The sequence below is a fragment of the Apium graveolens genome, chromosome 5, assembly GCF_009905375.1.
Source record: "Apium graveolens cultivar Ventura chromosome 5, ASM990537v1, whole genome shotgun sequence".
Classification (NCBI taxonomy): Eukaryota; Viridiplantae; Streptophyta; class Magnoliopsida; order Apiales; family Apiaceae; genus Apium; species Apium graveolens.
In genome coordinates this window covers 317386234-317404788 of record NC_133651.1, presented here as the reverse complement: position 1 = coordinate 317404788, position 18555 = coordinate 317386234, and the positions used below count along the sequence as shown (strand labels likewise).

The 18555-nt window shown below is 33.8% G+C and overlaps 2 protein-coding genes across 2 annotated transcripts; both read left to right on the top strand.

The window, feature by feature from the left end:
* The first annotated feature begins 438 nt into the window (after window positions 1-438).
* On the top strand, window positions 439-10100 carry LOC141723344 (uncharacterized). The gene is made up of 15 exons (XM_074525135.1): window positions 439-561; window positions 1745-1870; window positions 2486-2566; window positions 2854-2949; window positions 4194-4271; window positions 4352-4470; window positions 4572-4673; window positions 6072-6188; window positions 7223-7291; window positions 7777-7843; window positions 8147-8200; window positions 8341-8427; window positions 8906-8968; window positions 9047-9085; window positions 9662-10100. The coding sequence occupies exons 1-15, from the start codon at window positions 481-483 to the stop codon at window positions 9782-9784; spliced, it is 1302 nt and encodes a 433-aa protein (XP_074381236.1). The 5' UTR covers window positions 439-480; the 3' UTR covers window positions 9785-10100.
* A 554-nt stretch (window positions 10101-10654) lies between these two features.
* Window positions 10655-12530, top strand: LOC141659604 (uncharacterized). Its single transcript, XM_074466566.1, has 2 exons — window positions 10655-10919; window positions 11456-12530. The coding sequence occupies exons 1-2, from the start codon at window positions 10851-10853 to the stop codon at window positions 11726-11728; spliced, it is 342 nt and encodes a 113-aa protein (XP_074322667.1). The 5' UTR covers window positions 10655-10850; the 3' UTR covers window positions 11729-12530.
* Window positions 12531-18555: the final 6025 nt, after the last annotated feature.

The following is an 18555-nucleotide window of genomic DNA, read 5'->3' as shown; positions in this document are numbered from 1 at the left end:
ATATTAGTATGAGGGCTTTTGGATGTGTCCAAAACGAAACCTGCGAGGGTTCGACCCAAAACGGACAATATGATACGTGGAGTCAGGTCTCTTCACTAAAACCCCCACAAAATGTACCCCATTATTATATCAGTTTCGATACTCATGCCCACCTATTAATTGAAATAAAATTAATTAAAATAATTTTTGATAAAGATATATATCTATTAATTATAAATATTTTTTGAATCAGAGTAGCCAATCACAACTCACCATCAGGAACAGAGAAGGTAATTTAACATTTCTCTTTATATTTTAGATATTTCAAATGAAAATATGGTAAACATACCAAATATAGATATTCATATAATTATTGATGAAGATATATTTCTATAATAGTGATTAAATTAAAGAGATAATTATGAAAGAAATGGAAAGATAATCTTTGACTTTGTGCAGAAAAAATGTTGAAGATCAAGAAAGTCTAGGGTCAAATGCAAAATGACCGAAACCTCAGGAACCAGGCTCAGAAATATGAATGGTGACCATGAAACAGAACCATATAGCCATAGTTCATCATTGGTATGTATATTTGCATGTGATATATATATATATATATATGTGTTAATGTGCATGCCTGGTTTTTTTTTTATATTGATTTTATGTATTCTGAGTTTTTGACATGAAATGTTATCAGAATCTTTAAGATTAACCTAGTGCATGACAAGAGTTACTACAAGAAACCGAGTGAAAACCGACCAACGGAGACGGTCGGTTTTGTCCTTTGACTTTGGTCAGTCGGATTTAGAACGGTTGGAAAGGACTTTGTTTTTTTGTAGTGAGTTTTCTAATTTGTAGTAGGGTATGGTCCTTCATGGATCCTGAAGTTATGTATGTGTTAATGTGCATGCCTGGTTTTTTTTATTTATATTAATTTTAAGTATTTTGGGTTTCTGACATGAAATGTGATCAAAATCTTTAAGATTAACCTGGTGCATAACAAGAGTCACTACAAGAAACAGAGTGAAAACCGACCATCGAAAAACAGACTGTCGGTTTTGTCCTTTGACTTTGGTCGGTCGGAAATGACTCTGTTTTTTGTAGTGAGTTTCCTAATTTGAAGCATGGTATGGTCCTTTATGGATCCTGAATTTACACTTGAAACGTATAATATTTAAAATTTGTGTTGTCGAAATGGAACGTAAAGCATGTCAGTGAATTTGACCTGAATTTACCCTCTGTTGGATGATAATTTTTTTTCTTAAATTGTTAATTTAATGCCAGAGGATCAAGGATCGAGGATCGTTTCAGAGCTTAATTACTGATGGATCTCACTAGGTTTCTAGCATTGTAGGCTAGTGAATGCTCCTTTTCGTCATGATAACAAGAAGTTGTATGTTTGATCATAAGTAAATGTTTGATTATTCACCCGATTCTTTTGTCATGTAACATGGTCGTTTTTAATTAGCTCATCTTTCGTTTTAATTGATGTGTGGTACTTTCCTGTTATATATATTTAAACAAACCACACAATTCTTTTTATGTAACGGGGGTTGTTTTTAATTAGCTCAGTGTCTTCTTAACTGATGCATAGTCATGTCATAGATATTTACACAGTTTCTAATTTTCATGTCAATCAATAGCATTGTTTGGTGTGATGATTTGTATCCTCCATATATTATCAAGCCTATTTACCAAGGTGTTTCGGAATTTTGTGAGATTGTGTTCAGTTCTTGTTATGGCCTTACAATGACTGTCATTTTAGGTTTCTGTTTTGACAAATTCAGCTCATAGGAGATCATGTTCCTGCGCAATCTTTCCTGCGGTGTCTATGCTCGGTCTAGTATTCTTCTTCTTGGGGAGTTCATTTTACATGCAAGATGATAAACTGGTACTCATACATTGCAAACATAAATCTATTTTAGCGAAAGTCATGACCTCGACTTTTGCACTGCATATATTATGTTAAACATTACTATAAATAGATGTACAAATATGGAGGTAAATACTTGGTGTCTCCCCCCTCCCCTTTAAAAGAACATCAACAAGTGTGCATTAGTTCAACTGGAGTAAGGCTCATACTGTACGTAACTTGTTGCATTTATCCGGGAAAAAGCTTGCAGTTGGTATCTATTTCAGCGAGTACTACAGAATAGCTTAAAAAGTATGAGTATATCTGATAGTTTATCTGTACACTTCGAAAACTAGTCAACAACCAGAATTTCGTGTCTTACAACCAAAAGTTAATATTATAATTTAAATTTAAAAAAATGGTAATTTGAACAGGAGTAGAAGTTGTATGTTCAGAAGTTAGTGTTTGTCACAAGAAGACTAATAATTTTACTAGTAGAAGTGCCTCTTCTTCAAATAGATGTTCTCATCTATGCATCAAGAATTTATTTAATATATCTTACTACAGTTTGAGCTTGCAATATTCTCACAATTCTGTAAACCTGACTTATTCTTTTTTACTGCTCTGATATTTAATTTGGGACTATACGTGCAGAAATGGTTAACATGGAGTGTTCAAAACACTTTCCAAATTTCTACCCAAAATTCTACCCAGAATTCTACTAGTGAATGTGAGGTTTGTTTCCTCCCTCGAATAATTACTTCTTGTATGATCTCATCTCCTGTTAAACTTGCATGAGTTTTCCAGTGTTTTTGTGTATTATTTTTCTTTCTCAAAACTATCCATTTTCATTGGCTATTGAAAGTCTTTTCTATGCATAATCTTCCTATAAATCCCCACTCCTAGAAAAAGTAAATTAGCTGATTTGGGCTCATCCTTTGATGAGTACAACTGAACTTATATCTTAAAATCAAAGTGAATTTAGACTGGCCTTTTACTATGATATACTTTATCTGTTTTAGAATCAATGCAGGCGTCCTGGAAGTGAGACGTTACCTAAAGGTATTGTTGCAGAGACCTCCAATTTTGAAAGACGCCCATTATGGGGAACACCAAAGGTATTGTTCTCTGTAATTTGAATGTCACAACAATAAAAAAAATATGAATTCCTACAGGTATATCTTATGTGTGAATGTCCTGATATAAACTATCTTTAGAACGTTTACTTTAATAGCTAAGTAATTTAATTCTAATGCTCCGTGTTCTTTTTGTACTATATTAGGCTGGAATATTTGATCTTCTTCCCTCTTTCTTTGTTTTGTTTATTCGAAAAGACTTTCAGATTTCTTTGAATAATAAAAATTATCACTTCTAGATTAAACTTGAGAGAGTTCTGACTTATTTAGGGATACATATTTTATGATGTAAATTTGAATATCTGATTGTCACTGTTTAGAAGATTAGAGTTGATATGATAGAGTTCCCTAGCTTATTTGTTGTACGCATTCCCAAGAAATATCATTTCTTTATTTTATTTTTAAATTTGCATATTGGAGCTTCCTAAGAAAAATCTTAAAATTATAGCTGGTTCTATGTTTCAGATATTAGTAAATTACTTATATAAATTGCAGATTCTGCTTAGACAAGGAATATGAAAGAAGTCTTCAGGATGTCTATTGACTCTATTCTATCATTTGTATGTTCTCGTTTCAAAACTAGGAAGCTTTTAAGTAGACTTGGCTGAGTCTCGTGATTTTTCGAGTAAGTATAACGAGGGAGTAGCTTACAGGTTGGTGAATGGTTAGGAATCTTTTTTTGGCAATCATTGATATGAATCCGTGAACCCTCATTAGTCTCATTGTGGATTCTCAGTTGAGAACTCCAGCAACTCTTTATCTGTCTTCCTCATGATTCTCTGGTAATTTTATAATCAATTTCTTTTTTTCAATTTTCTAATTATCTTGTAATTATTTCCTTTTTATTTCCTCATAGATTTTTCATGAATTGTATTTAGCTGTAGATTTCTCACGGGTTATAGATAGCTCAGTTCACTATGTTACAAAAAAATTGAAAATTCCCTCATGATGGCACTTATTCAGCAGCCATCTTCCGTCGAATATCACTATTAGTATCAATATATTACTTGAATCGATACTACTAAATTGACCCTGTATATCCGACCAATTATTCAGTATACTTTATGTCCTTATTGTCCTAATCCTTGAAACGTCTTAATCTCTCTGTGACAATAAGTGATACTTCAATGCAGAAGATTTCTTGATCTTGGTCTATTTTTGACTTGTAGTCTTATGCATAAATTTTTCATTTACATCGGACAATAATGGTGCAATTATTTTTGCAGAACACACCAGCTACTAACTTATTTTCAGTAGCTGTCGGAACAAAGCAGAAGGAAATGGTAGATAAAATGGTCAGAAAGGTCAGTCCTATAATGTTTTAGCACTATTCATATGTTGAAGGACATAAAAGAAAGTATTACATGATCCACTGACATTGCAGTTTCTGGCAAGTAACTTTGGAGTCATGCTTTTCCATTATGATGGAATTGTTGATGAATGGAAGGAGTTTGATTGGAGTAATGATGTAATACATGTGTCAGCAATCAATCAAACGAAATGGTAGGGACAGGTCAGAGATTATCATATGTGTTAAAATTAAATGGGGAATAATAGCTGCCTAGTTAATACCTCTCCTTATCATCTCTAGTGATATATATCAGGTGGTTTGCCAAAAGATTCTTGCATCCAGATGTTGTTGCAGATTACAGTTACATATTTCTCTGGGATGAAGACCTTGGAGTTGAAAATTTTAATCCTGAGAGGTAAAGAAAATAAATTAATAAAGAATGCAAGTGAATGATAATTTTTTTCTCAAAAAGAAAAAGACCAACTCATTCATGAGTATCGGTTTAAATCTGCTTTAATATTATAAAAACTGTTCTAGGGACTGGCAGTTGTATAATATACAGTTAACAGCTTCCAGTGAAGTAGTCATAAGTATAATACAGCCTTACGTAAAATTATTGTGATGAAGTAGAAGATTTGTTAGTGTTCTTATTGTGGTGCTTATGCAAGCTTCTTTACATAGTTATACATGAACGAAGATTAAGAGATAATTAACAGTATCTGGAACTACTAATAAGTAACATGGATTGCCACTGTTTATTGATAAGCTGCATAATAAGATGTTGTAGCTTGAATTAATTGACTTCAGTGAATAGCAAGTTAGCAACAAATTGTCTTGTTAGAAATTTTAGATTTAGACCCCAAGTTTTAGGTAGCAATTGGACCCATTATCATTGATGATTCCATCAGTTAAAATTGAGTATGTTACTCTTATACAAAACCTAGCTACATCATAATTTAAGAGGCTTGCGTTATTATCGTCAGCATACTTTATCATAATTATATTTCATGATAATTTTAGGCATGGATATCTAGGCAACATAAAAACATTACACATCACCCTTCACTAACATTGACATGTTATATGTTATATTGTCACATTATGAAATCTCACTTCTATATTAATAGTGGAAGAAACATTGTACATTCATTTCCTCTAGTTGATAGAGTCGAGTCTGTAAAAGGAATTGCAACAGTGCTAATGCTAGTCTGTAATATTGTCTTTTAGAGATGATGTGTAAGTACCAAGAAAGATATGTCATTGTGAATCCTTAATTAGCATGACCTTGTCACCAACCTTGACATTAAAAACTTTACCAGTAGTCCCATATGACTTTTTTTTCCGGGACTTTGACTTGTGAACCATGCTTTGTTTCTGGCACAGTCTTATGCTCGAGTGCAGGTATTGATGTCCTATATAAGAAAAACATAAAAATTCAATGCTCCTTTTTGTTTAAACTAGGCAAGCTTGAATCAAACGTTATGCACGACTCAGAGTTATTTTTAAAATGAATTGTCGAAGCTCTTGTAGAAAAAATAAGCAAGATAAATGAACTATCAAAAATCAATAATTAAATTCTACACAAGTCCTTTGGATTTTATAACAAAATATAAACATAATTCGTAGAACTTTGGAAAAAGAACTGTATCAATAAGTGTATTCAAGTGGTTGTAAATCTGAATTCCGCACTAGGGCAATGCATGTTTCGTCATCACATGTTCTCATGCATGACACTAAGTACCAAATATGAGGTGTTTTCTCACAAAAAAATGGCCTGGTAGATCATGACTTATATTCTCTTTATTATCTGCAGATATCTATCAATTGTTACAAAGGAAGGTCTTGAGATTTCACAGCCTGCACTTGATCCAAAGAAATCTGAGGTGCACCATCAGATCACTTCACGTGGAAGGAGATCAGAAGTACACAGGTTCTTTCAAATCAAATATTTTTCTAATTTTTATAAATACTTGTTTTACATCATTGAATCTTTTGTTCATTTGCAAATAAATAAGTTTTTTCACAAATTGTCAAAGAGGAGTATTTTGTTTTCGTTTTAGCTAGTCTATGCTGACCACTTCGTACGATTAATTGTCATGCATTTTGAAACGTGCACAAACAACTTTTTTCCCATATTTAAAATAAAAAACTTAGTGAAACTCTGGCTGTCTTTAATCCTAAAAGATATTAGAGCAAGCACAGAATTAGTTATTCCATCGACTTGTTCAAGGAGCATCCCGGTCAACTCATTGTAAGGGGTGTGTTAGAATACATCACGAGTAAAACATAAATGTGCTTATCGTGATATCATTTACTGTGAATTTACTTTGGCAAGACTACGCACCGAGTTTCCGTTTCCTGTATGTAGAGGTCGTTCAGTAACATGCAGTTGAAATCATATAAAACCTGTAACATACAGGTTCTCTGGCTCTCTATTGAAGATCCCCTTCTGTATTTACGTTTTCTTATGTGTTGTGAGAATGATGTAATGTGTGCTTTATACGAATTCCACGAACATTATACCTAATTATGTGGAACTCCAATGCTACCAAGAAAGAGAAAAAACTTAAACATTTTCCATTTTAAATGACAATATGTTAACAGTATTTAAGCATGAGAATCAAACATTTGTTATTATTAAAACCGAGCAAAGATATTTTTTAGAGAAGCCACTTCAATGCAATGTAATTCACAAGTCAAGATATTTTTTTTTAAAGTGAAGAAGTATTTTGCATTGTTGACTGAATATTACTAGCAGCATTGTCATCTCTCTCCCACACACACACAATGCAATATATGAATGCACATCAATTTCATTTTTCATTAGTTCTATCTTTGGTACAGATATCATCCCGATTTTTTAGATAATACAAATTTGTATTCCTCTGTTTGGTTTAACCTTTTGAGGTGTCTGTCATACCCAAGTGGCTTGTACTAACTACATGTACACATTTGTGTTTGTAGGAGGATATACCGGCCTGGTGACAGTAAGTCCAGATGCGATGAGAATAGTACCAAGCCTCCATGCACTGGGTAAAAACTTTGGCCAGCTACAATTACTTTGTCTTTGCTTACCTAACAATAATTTGAAAATTATTTTTTCTTTTGGATTAATTAAAGTTATTTGTTCACTCCCTTTGGTTGTTTTTGGAAGTCTTGACTAAATTACTAATAGACCGTTCACTTTAAGGTTAAAAAATTGAAAAACCTAAACATATATATGAAAAGAATCAAAGATTAAAATTGTGACCCCATAGTGGATATTGATAAATGTTAAGGCTTCTGACCAGAAAATAGTTAAAGAAAGATCTGCACTCGGCACAATGTTTTTGGACAGCAAGGATCGTATAAAATTGGTACATGAGGCACACACATGGTACGTCTTGGTTAAGTAAATGTAAATGGAAGAACGACAATACAAAGAAGTGACATTTCTTATGGGCCAACATTGCAACTGTGCCCATTCCAATGGAAATAATGTGCCCCGGTAAATAAACAACGCAATTTTTGCATTTCAGGTGGATCGAAGTGATGGCTCCAGTTTTCTCCAAAGCTGCCTGGAGATGTGTCTGGCATATGATGCAGGTCTGTTATACAGCTTCAAATTGTCTGTTTTAAGTGGGTAAAACTGAATTAACTTGTGTTGGTAATAATATTATGCTTATAAGTATGTTGTCTTTACTAAATAACAAGTTCCTTTTTAACACCTGCAAAATTCTAATTCCAAAATGTCCTCAAATCATTATCCACCTAAACCCGATAAGTTCAAGTATTGGCAGCGTACTACTCCATTGTTTATTCATTAAGGGAAAGTTTTCCTCGTCTTCCTCATATAAGAAAGAAAATATGGCATTTATTATAATGATGGTATTCTAATGTGTGCTGCAGAATGATTTTGTCCATGCTTGGGGCCTAGACATGCAGCTTGGTTACTGTGCACAGGTATATCTCTTTTTTGTCTATAATGTCTTTCTCAGAAGGCTGGTGAGCCACCACATGAATTATCCGAGCTTCACTATAAATATAATGTATGTTTATTGCGCATTATATCCAGATTTTGATTGTACATGTTCTGTTTGCAGGGAGATAGAACAAAAAATGTTGGGGTTGTGGATGCTGAGTACATTGTTCATCATGGAATCCCCACACTAGGGGCGTCTAAAGACAAGGTGTGTACACTGGTTCTAGCTGATTTTCTCTTTAGGAATCTGTCCGTTGTTAGCATATCTACAGGAAACTCTGATCAGAAAAAGGAAAAATTAACTGAGTTCTTTCCATTTTAGCAAGGTAGTCGGTGGCATTAAGGTCAAATTTGGAGGGTCGGATTTTATGGATTGGAGACAAAGGGAAAACTTTAAGTGTTTAAGGAAATTATCGACAGATTCTCATATGTTCAGCTCTAATATAATGCGTGGTAACTGTTGGTGTCTTATATGACAACTGCTAAAATCTTTAAAACAAATTAGGATATGATGCCATCGTAGAATCTTTTACGACCCTTTGTCATGAGCTCGTCCAACACTCAGGAGTTTTCATTAATGTTGCATTGACATTTCATGCAAATGAATCTCCCTTACATCTATTAGATAAGTATAAATTAGCACCTAATAAAAATGATATATATTGACAATATATTTAATGGTGCAGACCAAATCAGCAGCAGCTACAAATGCTTCTGAAATACATCCCCTTGCAAGCTTGGAAACAAAAGTACAATCTTGAACTTTTAGGCATTTCGCCATATTGTATTGTTCAGATGCATCTAACATTTAATTTATGCAAGTGCAGGCGAGGTCGAAAGCCAGAGCTTCTGATTTTAGAATTGATGTAAGAACCCTTTTTCATTATAACTATGTGTTCTTCCGTGATCATCAGTTACTAATTTTAGCTTTTGGCTACTCACTAACATATAATTAGACACAGCAACTTGAGTTTTTAAGAAGCAATTATCGCAATGAAATTGGCTAGAATGCACATCAAAGTCTCCATAGTATAGATTATAACCCTGCACTTGCAAGCCTAATCAGAATAGTATATGAACATAAAACACGTGATTTGTCAGATAAATTAAAATTTATCTTATCCCAATTTAATATCATTTTTACGGTGATTGGAAAAATGATCTATGTTATTTAGTTCTGCAGAATTTTGACTCTGGACACAAGATTAATTCGTCAGATCTCCGTTTTTTGTCATTTCTTTAATTGTAAGTTGTAGCAGACCAAAGTTTCAAAATTAAACATGTCGCTACATCTCGTCACTACGTGAAAACCTCTGTTTCGTAAGAGCATCTAGATTATCTAAACTATACAGTAGGCATGTAAGACATGCAAAAGCTGCTTCTTGCAATGTGAATCATCTTTATATAAAGATATTTCATATTTTTGATATATTTATCGACAGGTGAGAAGACAATCGTATAACGAATACAAAGTATTCAGAAGACGATGGATCAAAGCTGCTGCAGAAGACGAGTGTTGGGTTGATCAGTATCCAGGAAGTGAACTTCCAGCATTGCTTGCATGAATAGAGAGTTATCAAATGTAGGAAGCAGAAACATTATTATTAAAAAATTTAAATTTTTCTGGTAGTAGCAATTTGTGACATAGGAATATGGTCATTTGCAAGGGTGAATATATAAGAATTTTATTATGATATGGTGAATTCTTGTAAAAGGATAGTGTTTGCAAGTAAATGGTGTTTTCCCAGGGGAATGAACAGTTGAACATCCAATTTGAAGAGATTAATTTAGGCAAGTGTGGTCAGCCTCATGACCTGATATAACAACTACTTTTGATTTGTGAATATTTGTATTTTTACTGAGTTGTTATCATTTTAACCATACCCGTAATTAGAGTCGGAAATTTCTATCGTTTCATATACTTTCGTATCGTATATTTTCGTATTTTGTATATCGAAGATTAGACACATATTCATATAAGGGTAAACTCACATCTATAATCGATAATTTCAGGTATATATTATATCTATGGATACAATTTTACATATATATTAAAAAAATTATATGTACATATAATGATATATAAATATATATATATATATATATATGAAAACATGTATATCTATATATATTTATTTTATATATTTTCGTGTCATATCGTATGAACGGGAATAAACGCGTACTAACACCCGCTTAAATTTTATATTTTTTATAACATATATTTTTGTGTTGGTATATCAAAAAATTAAACGACCATTTATATCATATTATTTTCATATCGTGTATCAAATTGTCGAACCTCCACAAAAATGCACCACAAACACTCATCTCGTCAACCCTTTCCCCTCCATTTCTCATGTTCACACTTCAAAACTCAAAACAATAATAATCTTAAATCTAATCTTCTAAAAATAATAATAAAAGAATTCAGACAACATTTCAGAACACTCTCTTTCAACTTAAGTCCTTGTTTGACAGTTCACTCCCATTAAATCTCCAACACCCATCCATCCATACAAAACAAATCCCCCTCCTACTATTCTTACAACATTACACACACTTAACACTTTACACAACTATTCTGTTCATACTAAATCAAGATTTTCAGTACAAAAAATCAAGAATCTCTAGATGTCCTCAACTATAGCTACTGAGCTCTTGTTGTCTTTGTTGCTGTTACTTTTCCTCAGTTTTGCACGAGTAAGATCAACCCCTTTTGAGGATTTTATATTTTTCATAGATCTAGATAGTTTTCTTGCAAAATCTTGGTTTTTATTTTCTGGGTTTTTTTGCTAAAATTTTTCTGGGTTTTTTGTTGATGTGTGAATTGTAAGCGGGTTTTAAATTTTGTGCATGTTTGTGTGAATTTTAGGTTAATTTGATTGATTTTAGTGTGAGTTTATGAGTGTGCTAATGACCCTTTATAGTGTCAATTTTAGGCATTTTTTATTTTTGGTTAAGTAGATGTCTATGTGAATTTTAGGTAGTGTAAGTTTACAACTGAGCTAATGACAAGTTTAAATTTTAGGCATGTGTGGGAGTTTTTATTTTATTTTTTGGTTAAGTATATGTGAATTTTAGGTAAATATGATTGCTTAAAGTGTAAGTTTACAAGTGAGCCAATGACCCTTTAAAGTGTAAATTGTAGGCATGTATGGATTTTTTTTATTGGTTAGAAATTTGGATTAATGATTATGAATGTATGTTAAAAATTGGAATAAAATTGTGAATTTCAGGCTAATGGGTTGGTAATGGAGAATGGAACAATGGTGGAAATGGTTCCACTGATTGAGCCGGGAAAGACGATGGAGATGATGATGATGAATGATAGCCGGAGGCGGCTAGGGAGCTTTCAGATTTGTGCACCTTGTACTTGTTGTGGTGGGGCGAAAAATTATTGTGTGCCTTCTCCTTGTTGCTACGCAATCAATTGTAACATACCAAACAGGCCTTTTGGGTTTTGTTCGTTTACCCCGAAGTCTTGCAATTGTTTCGGGTGCCATCTCTAGATTGCTTTGATTATTTATTGTTTTGTGGCTGTTGGTATTTCCGGTGCAAAGGTTATTGTTACGGGCTGTGTTAAGTTGTAGGTGTTGTTACTGTGTGTGCATCTAAGAATTGTAGAATTTGTATTATTGGGCATTCATCAAAGATGATAAACTTTGAGCTGGAAATATCATGTGCTTATTCATGGGGCTGTGGATGTGTTCGGGAGTGTTGAATGAAAAGAATATATGTTCTTGGACTATATCTTGTTTTTTTTTTGTGAGTAGGGGATTGCAGTTTTAGGTTTCAAGTTCGTCTTTATGCTCACAAACTTGTCAATCTCGTGTCTTTGAAAATGAATTCATTGGTGATGATGAATATAAGCTCAAACTAGTAGACGGGTCATTTCGTCCAATATTCAAGCTGATCAAGTTGTGTGTGGTGTGTGTGTTATCTAAAGATTTGTTGTCCTTAAACTGTGGTGATATCAAGTCGAGTCCAGGAATATGTGGCATATTGCTGTTCCTCCCTTGAGAAGGTAAGTTATTCCAGGCCCTAGTAATCTTGGGTAACATTTGGTTAGTCGAATTGTGTTTGTTTTATTTTAGATTTCGTCTTTCTTAAATCGAGTTGGGCTTGTTTAGCTCTTTCACAGGTGAATTTAGTTAGCTGCAAATCATGCAAGTCCTTGTCAATATTAGTGCAGAATGCAGATGTGATTTTATATTTCCTTGGTAGTGGCTGAAGAAGCATTGCACTAAGATCATAGAAAGCTTGTACAAGACAGTTTTGCCTTTGTTTATGCAATCTATTAGTGTTCTTTAATCTGTGTCATATCTATGAAAGTGTATAATCTTTGTTTTATTGTTGCTTTGGAGGGGATGTTGATTAGATTTAAGCGTGGTTGTTACTTTAATTAATGGTGTATTAGTATATGTTTATCTTGCATTGGTGGATGTACTGGAGAATTGGGACACAAAGAAATACATTCATTATAGTACTTAGTCATTTCCACTTGATGTTTTTTTATACTTGCACTACATCTTGCTCTTGTCATAGCACATGGAATGAATTGTTTAACCACCTAGTTTACCAACTAATGTATACATATATTTGCATGTAAGGAATGTTTGAAATATAGCAGTTTCAGCAACCAGAACAAATGTTTGATGAGAGATGGTCCGGAGCAAACGGTTATTGCAACATTCTTTACCGCGGAATCGTTGTAGCATACTGTATTGTAAAAAGCCTTTGCGGTACGGGTAAATGGTCTCCCATAAGTGCACATCAAACTACTAATGTACACGTACTAAAATTTTTCGCGGTAAAATATGCTGCAACAATTGTTTTCCGCCGTAAAGTATGCTGCAACAATTGTCTGTTGGCGGACCTCATTTTTGGTATAGGCAGGTTTCTAACAACCAAAGTAAAGGTAGCGAAAAATTATTGCAACATTTTTTATCATGGAATTGCTGTAGCATGCTGTATTGCAAAAAACTGTCGCGGTACGTGTAAATGATGGTCTCCAGTAAATGCACATCAATGTACACGGACTAAAACTTTCCGCGATAAAGTATGTTGTAACAATTGTTTGTCGGCGGACCTCTTTTTCGATATAGGCAAGTTTCTAACAACTGAAAAGGTAGAGCTCCGGAACAAAAGTCAAACGAGATTGGTATATCTCGGGGGACAGGGTAAGATGTACGCATACCATACCGTACAGGATGTACGCATACCATACCGTACGTGCACAGGGTGAGATGTACGCATATCATACCGTACGTTTTCGTAAAGTTAAGAAGAAAACTAGAAGTCTCTGGTAGAACTTTTCTGACTAGGTGATAACACATGGAAAACTTTGTTTTAAATTTGACAGATAAGGATAAGAGATATTATTAGTTAGGAAAAATATACTCATAAAATTGTTATGATTGTAGAAGGTTGGGTCATGGACTGATGGGTGTGGGTACTATGTATGGAATGCTAACTGTTGAAGTAGGTTAGAGTTTGGTAAGACTTGAGAGCTAAATTAAGCACATCTACCTTTTGCTGCAATTATGATAGTGTGAGCTGATTACTGATGTGACCCAAATTTTACTGGAAAGAGAGACGTTTTTTAGGGTTAGGGTTAGATACAACTGTTGTACGCGAACAAGTTTGAGTTCGACTCGTTAAGGGTTCGGTTTGGCTCGGCTCGGCTTGTTAAGGGCTCGAGCTCCTCGAACACAAAAATGTGTTCGTTCAGAAAATGAGCTCGAGTCTGGCATATTCGGCTCGAACTCGGCTCGGCTCAGTAAGGCTCGAAAAAAATCAATTTTTTTTTTATATTTTTTATATATTTGATTATTATGAATTTTATTCAGTTTTTTATAAATATTTCTCAATTATTGAATCATATAAATGTCAAAATAAATATTTTAGTAATTTGAAAAAAAATCAGATATTAAATATAAATTTTTTAATTTGATATTTTAATAATTAACAAGTAATTTGACTACTATTTGTAACTAGTATTTATTCTCAGATTAGTGTTTCGATTTTTTTAAAATTATATATAAATGATTTAACCGTACGGATGTCAATATCTATATATTTAAGTGATATAATAAAATTTTTTGAAAAAATATATATATTTGGTTTGCTATTTTAACGGTTAACTAGTAGTTTGACTAGTACTTCTATTTAGTCTCATATTAATATTTCGATTTTTTAAAAAATATTTAAGACTGATCCAACCGTACGGATGTTAAAATCTACTCCCTTAGTCCCACTGGGTTGTTTACATCGGGAGACGGGGAAGCGACACACATTTTAAGATCCCGTAGAACATGATTTTCTAAATAATTTTAAATATTTTTTTAAATAAAAATATAATATTTAAACTTTTATACAGAAAAAGAAAATTCTAAAAATAAATTACAGAGCTATATTTTATAATAGTCTTAAAATGTGTGCCAAGCATGATAAAAAAGTATGTAAAGAATCCACTGGGACGACAGAGGGAGTATATATTTTAGTGATAAGATAAAATTTTACGAAAAAAATAAATTTATTTTGTTTGTTATTTTAACAATTAACCAATGGTTTGAACAGTACTTTGTAACTAGTGTTTAGTCTAATATTAATGTTTCGATTTTTTTTTAAATATTTATGAACGATCCAGCCGTACGAATGTTAAGATCTATATATTTTGGTTTATGACAAAATTTTTAGAAAAAAAATATTATTTTGTTTATTATTTTGACAATCAACCAATGGTTTGAACAATACTTGTAACTAGTGTTCGGTTCGGCTCGATTTTGTTCGATAAAAACTCGTGTTCGGCTTGTTCGTTAACGAGTTCGAGCTCGAACACGGTTTTCTGTTCGTTACTCGGCTCGGTTCGTCAAAAAAATTAAAGTTCGATTCGATTCTATCAAAATTCGGTTCAACTCAATTGTGATAAGAATAAGTTTGGTGAACATGTGTTTTGATTTCAAGAATTTCAGAAATGATTAGGACGAAACAAGAGGGGTTCCGGACTTTTTTGGCACGTTTCAACAGAAAATTCACTTTTTTGGCACAACCATTCAAAATTTTCCAAAAATGGCACATAACGCCACTTTTTCCGGGGTTCACCCCCAGAGGCCCAGAAGAAGTGGCGTTCTGGGGGTAATATTTTTTTTTTCCTTTTCCTGCCTGATTTACTTGCATTTGTGTGTAATCTTTTTTGAGTGTAAAATTTTTGATGGAGACCTATTTTTGAGCCCTAATATTAAATTGTTAAAAAATTATTTTGGTGTATTTTTTTTTGTTGGGTAGTCATGCAAACCTATTTTTAGTACGTAATTTTTTTTAATTAAAATATAGTATATATATGACTTTCTTGGTTTTGAAAAGGGTGCCAAGCCAGTCGAGTGTGCAATTGTTACGGGAGGACATGTTTAGCAAATCTCATAATTAATTTCCAGAAAATTATTTTGGTTTAATTTTTTTCTATTGATTAGTGATGTAAACCTATTTGTAGTATGTAAATTTTACTTTAATTTTAAGTGTATCATGGGGGAAAATATTTTTGTTGACGAGGCCATATATTTGATATGAACTAATTTGCTGATAATGAATACCTGACTTGAAACACAAATTCCATGATATAACATCAGTTACATAATAAAATATAGTTGAAAAACTATGCGTAGTTCGATACACAATAATAACACGATACATGAATAGAAATGAGTACGATGCAACAATACAAATATTAAGAGCCAACAATATATAAACCAGATCATTCATATGTATCATCAGAGTCATCATCATCTTCATTGATATTCCAGGTATGGGACTCGATGAACGCCTTCATTCTCTGCAATTCCCTCGTTGACTCCTCATGTTCGCGCTGCAACTCACGAATTTCTGCACAGTTGGCTACATTCTCTGTGTTAATTTCTTCCCTCAGAATTTCAATGAGGACCGCTGCACGGGGTTCAAGCGGTTCTTCGATCCAACGTTCGTAAATGCAAACACCGTCGGGACATTTGATAAACCTCCTTCCTGCGTCAATACCCTTCCAGTAATGCGCTACAACAACTATTTTTTCACAAAAACAATAATCCAAATTTGGGAGTGAAGACGTAATTACTTATGACGAGTGTGACCTCATGAGGTTGTAACTCTCTATTTATAAGTGATTTGGTAAAGAAGACATAAGCTACTTTGAATGACAGTTCACGTGCTAAACATACTATACAATTACAGTTCATATTTTAAAAATTAATTGTGACTTGTCGTTGTTGCTCTGACCTGCATTATTTTCAAAATTATGGATTCATCATCTGCTGTAAAGTGGAATCGATACTATGTACATGCAATGACTTTACATGCAAAGACTTATCTTTTCCTCTGTATTTCATTTATATGATTTGACTTGTCACTACTGTTTTTCATATGTCCTTCCACTTGAACTTTTGCAGTGTTTATCTCAAATTATTGAAAATGCTTGCATGTGGTTTCAACTGTTTACTAATACAGAATAGTAATTCGAACCAAAACTGAAATGAGCACCCAACTATTAATGATAATAACATTACAATAAAGAAAGATACAACTAATATAGAGCTAGAATGCATAAATCCAAAAAGGAAAAAAATAGCACTCAAATCAGAACAGAATAATTCTTGTCAACATGCTGCGATCTAGGTTCAACATCACCATGATCATGGGTCACCAATACTTCGTGTCCATACAATAAGTGTATTGTTAACCCTAAATCTATATCATAACTCACTGTCTTCCGCACTCTGACGATTAACGTAAAACCTGGTTGAAGGTGCATCGGTAAGTCAGGTCTCTCCCGTATCAGTGTCAAGGTTCATTTTGCAACCAGAAATGGTGATGGTATATGGGTGTAGACGTTGCAGAGCAGCGAAGTTCAACTCCCTATTAACTGGTACAACATTTGCTTCCGAGAAGACAATTTTAATTTTGTTACTACAATAAACCAGGAATTTTGAGGAAACAGAATACGTATTATGAAAAAACTTTGCACAAGGATGGATCTAACTTGTTTTTCTTACATTTCATCACCAATAACCATTTCCAAAGACCTTTCTTGTACATTTCTTGCATTTATAACTTGTTGTACATTGTCTCGGTCAATAATTAATCCAACCACATCTACAACGCAGAAAAGAAGAAAATGTTAATACGTAACTATATGTAATACCATAAGGTTCAATAAAAATGGAGTACAACGATTACCTACGCAGTGATCATTTTGGAAGTGGACCTCATCAATTGTTGAAAGATCAACAAAGTCAAATACATCTTCATAAGTGTCGGGAACTTCAGTAATTTGAGTTAAATAACAAATGAGAATGTGCATGTCCCCTTCGACACATTTATAATTTCCCTCGTAGGGTGTGACAAGAAAATTTGAAATATCATAAATTTGACCTTCGACAATTCGAACATGAAAACGACCTACCTCCCCAAACGGTATCCATGCATGCATACGGTTGCGCTGTACGGACCCATGAATAGATTTATGAGAACCATATAAATGAATTTGGTGATTGACAAGATTAAGTTTTTAAAGCATCTTACATATTCATCAACAAATATCATCTGCAAACCTCGATACGCTATGTTGTGAAAAATGAAGAGGTAGTAATCTAAGAAGAAAAATCTTATAGCCACGGGTAGGTATCCCTGCGACCCCTGGAATCCTTGCCGGTCCCTCCAAATCCTGGGGTTGATCATGAAACGCCTAGTGACTCTATCGTACCACTTAAGATAGTCAACAACGCACATAGGTCTGCGAGTAGGTCTGTAAGATGGTGGCCCAAGCACGACAGTGTGACATGACTCCTATAGCTCACGCACCCTAGTGAACTGAAAAGGCCATCCTCTCTGACCCCTATGGAAAGAATCATGGTCAGTTAGTGGAGAGTCAGTAGGGACTTGCTGCAAGTATCCGAACTGTCGTGTGACCCTATCAGTGTAGCACCACTCCACCCATGTCAAGTAAATGAGGGGACAAGGTGCACTCATAAGTGACAGCTCAAGCTCAGGGATGTCTTGTGCGTCATCCGCGGAATCACCGTAGGGCCTCCACCTGAAGGAATCCTCAGAGATGGTATATAGGTCATAACGAATGCCGTGTAACGAATGTGTCTGGACAGCCATACCATCCAATAAGACCATCCACCTGAAGCAAAATGTATTATGTTAGCGATTTTGTTACAATATTTTTGAACATGAAAAAAGAGTCATAGTTAATTTCGCATACCGGAGAGCACGGGGATGTTACATCAAGTACGGGTTTCGTTGTCTGGGAGCTAAGACAGTACAATGCTCATATATCCAAACA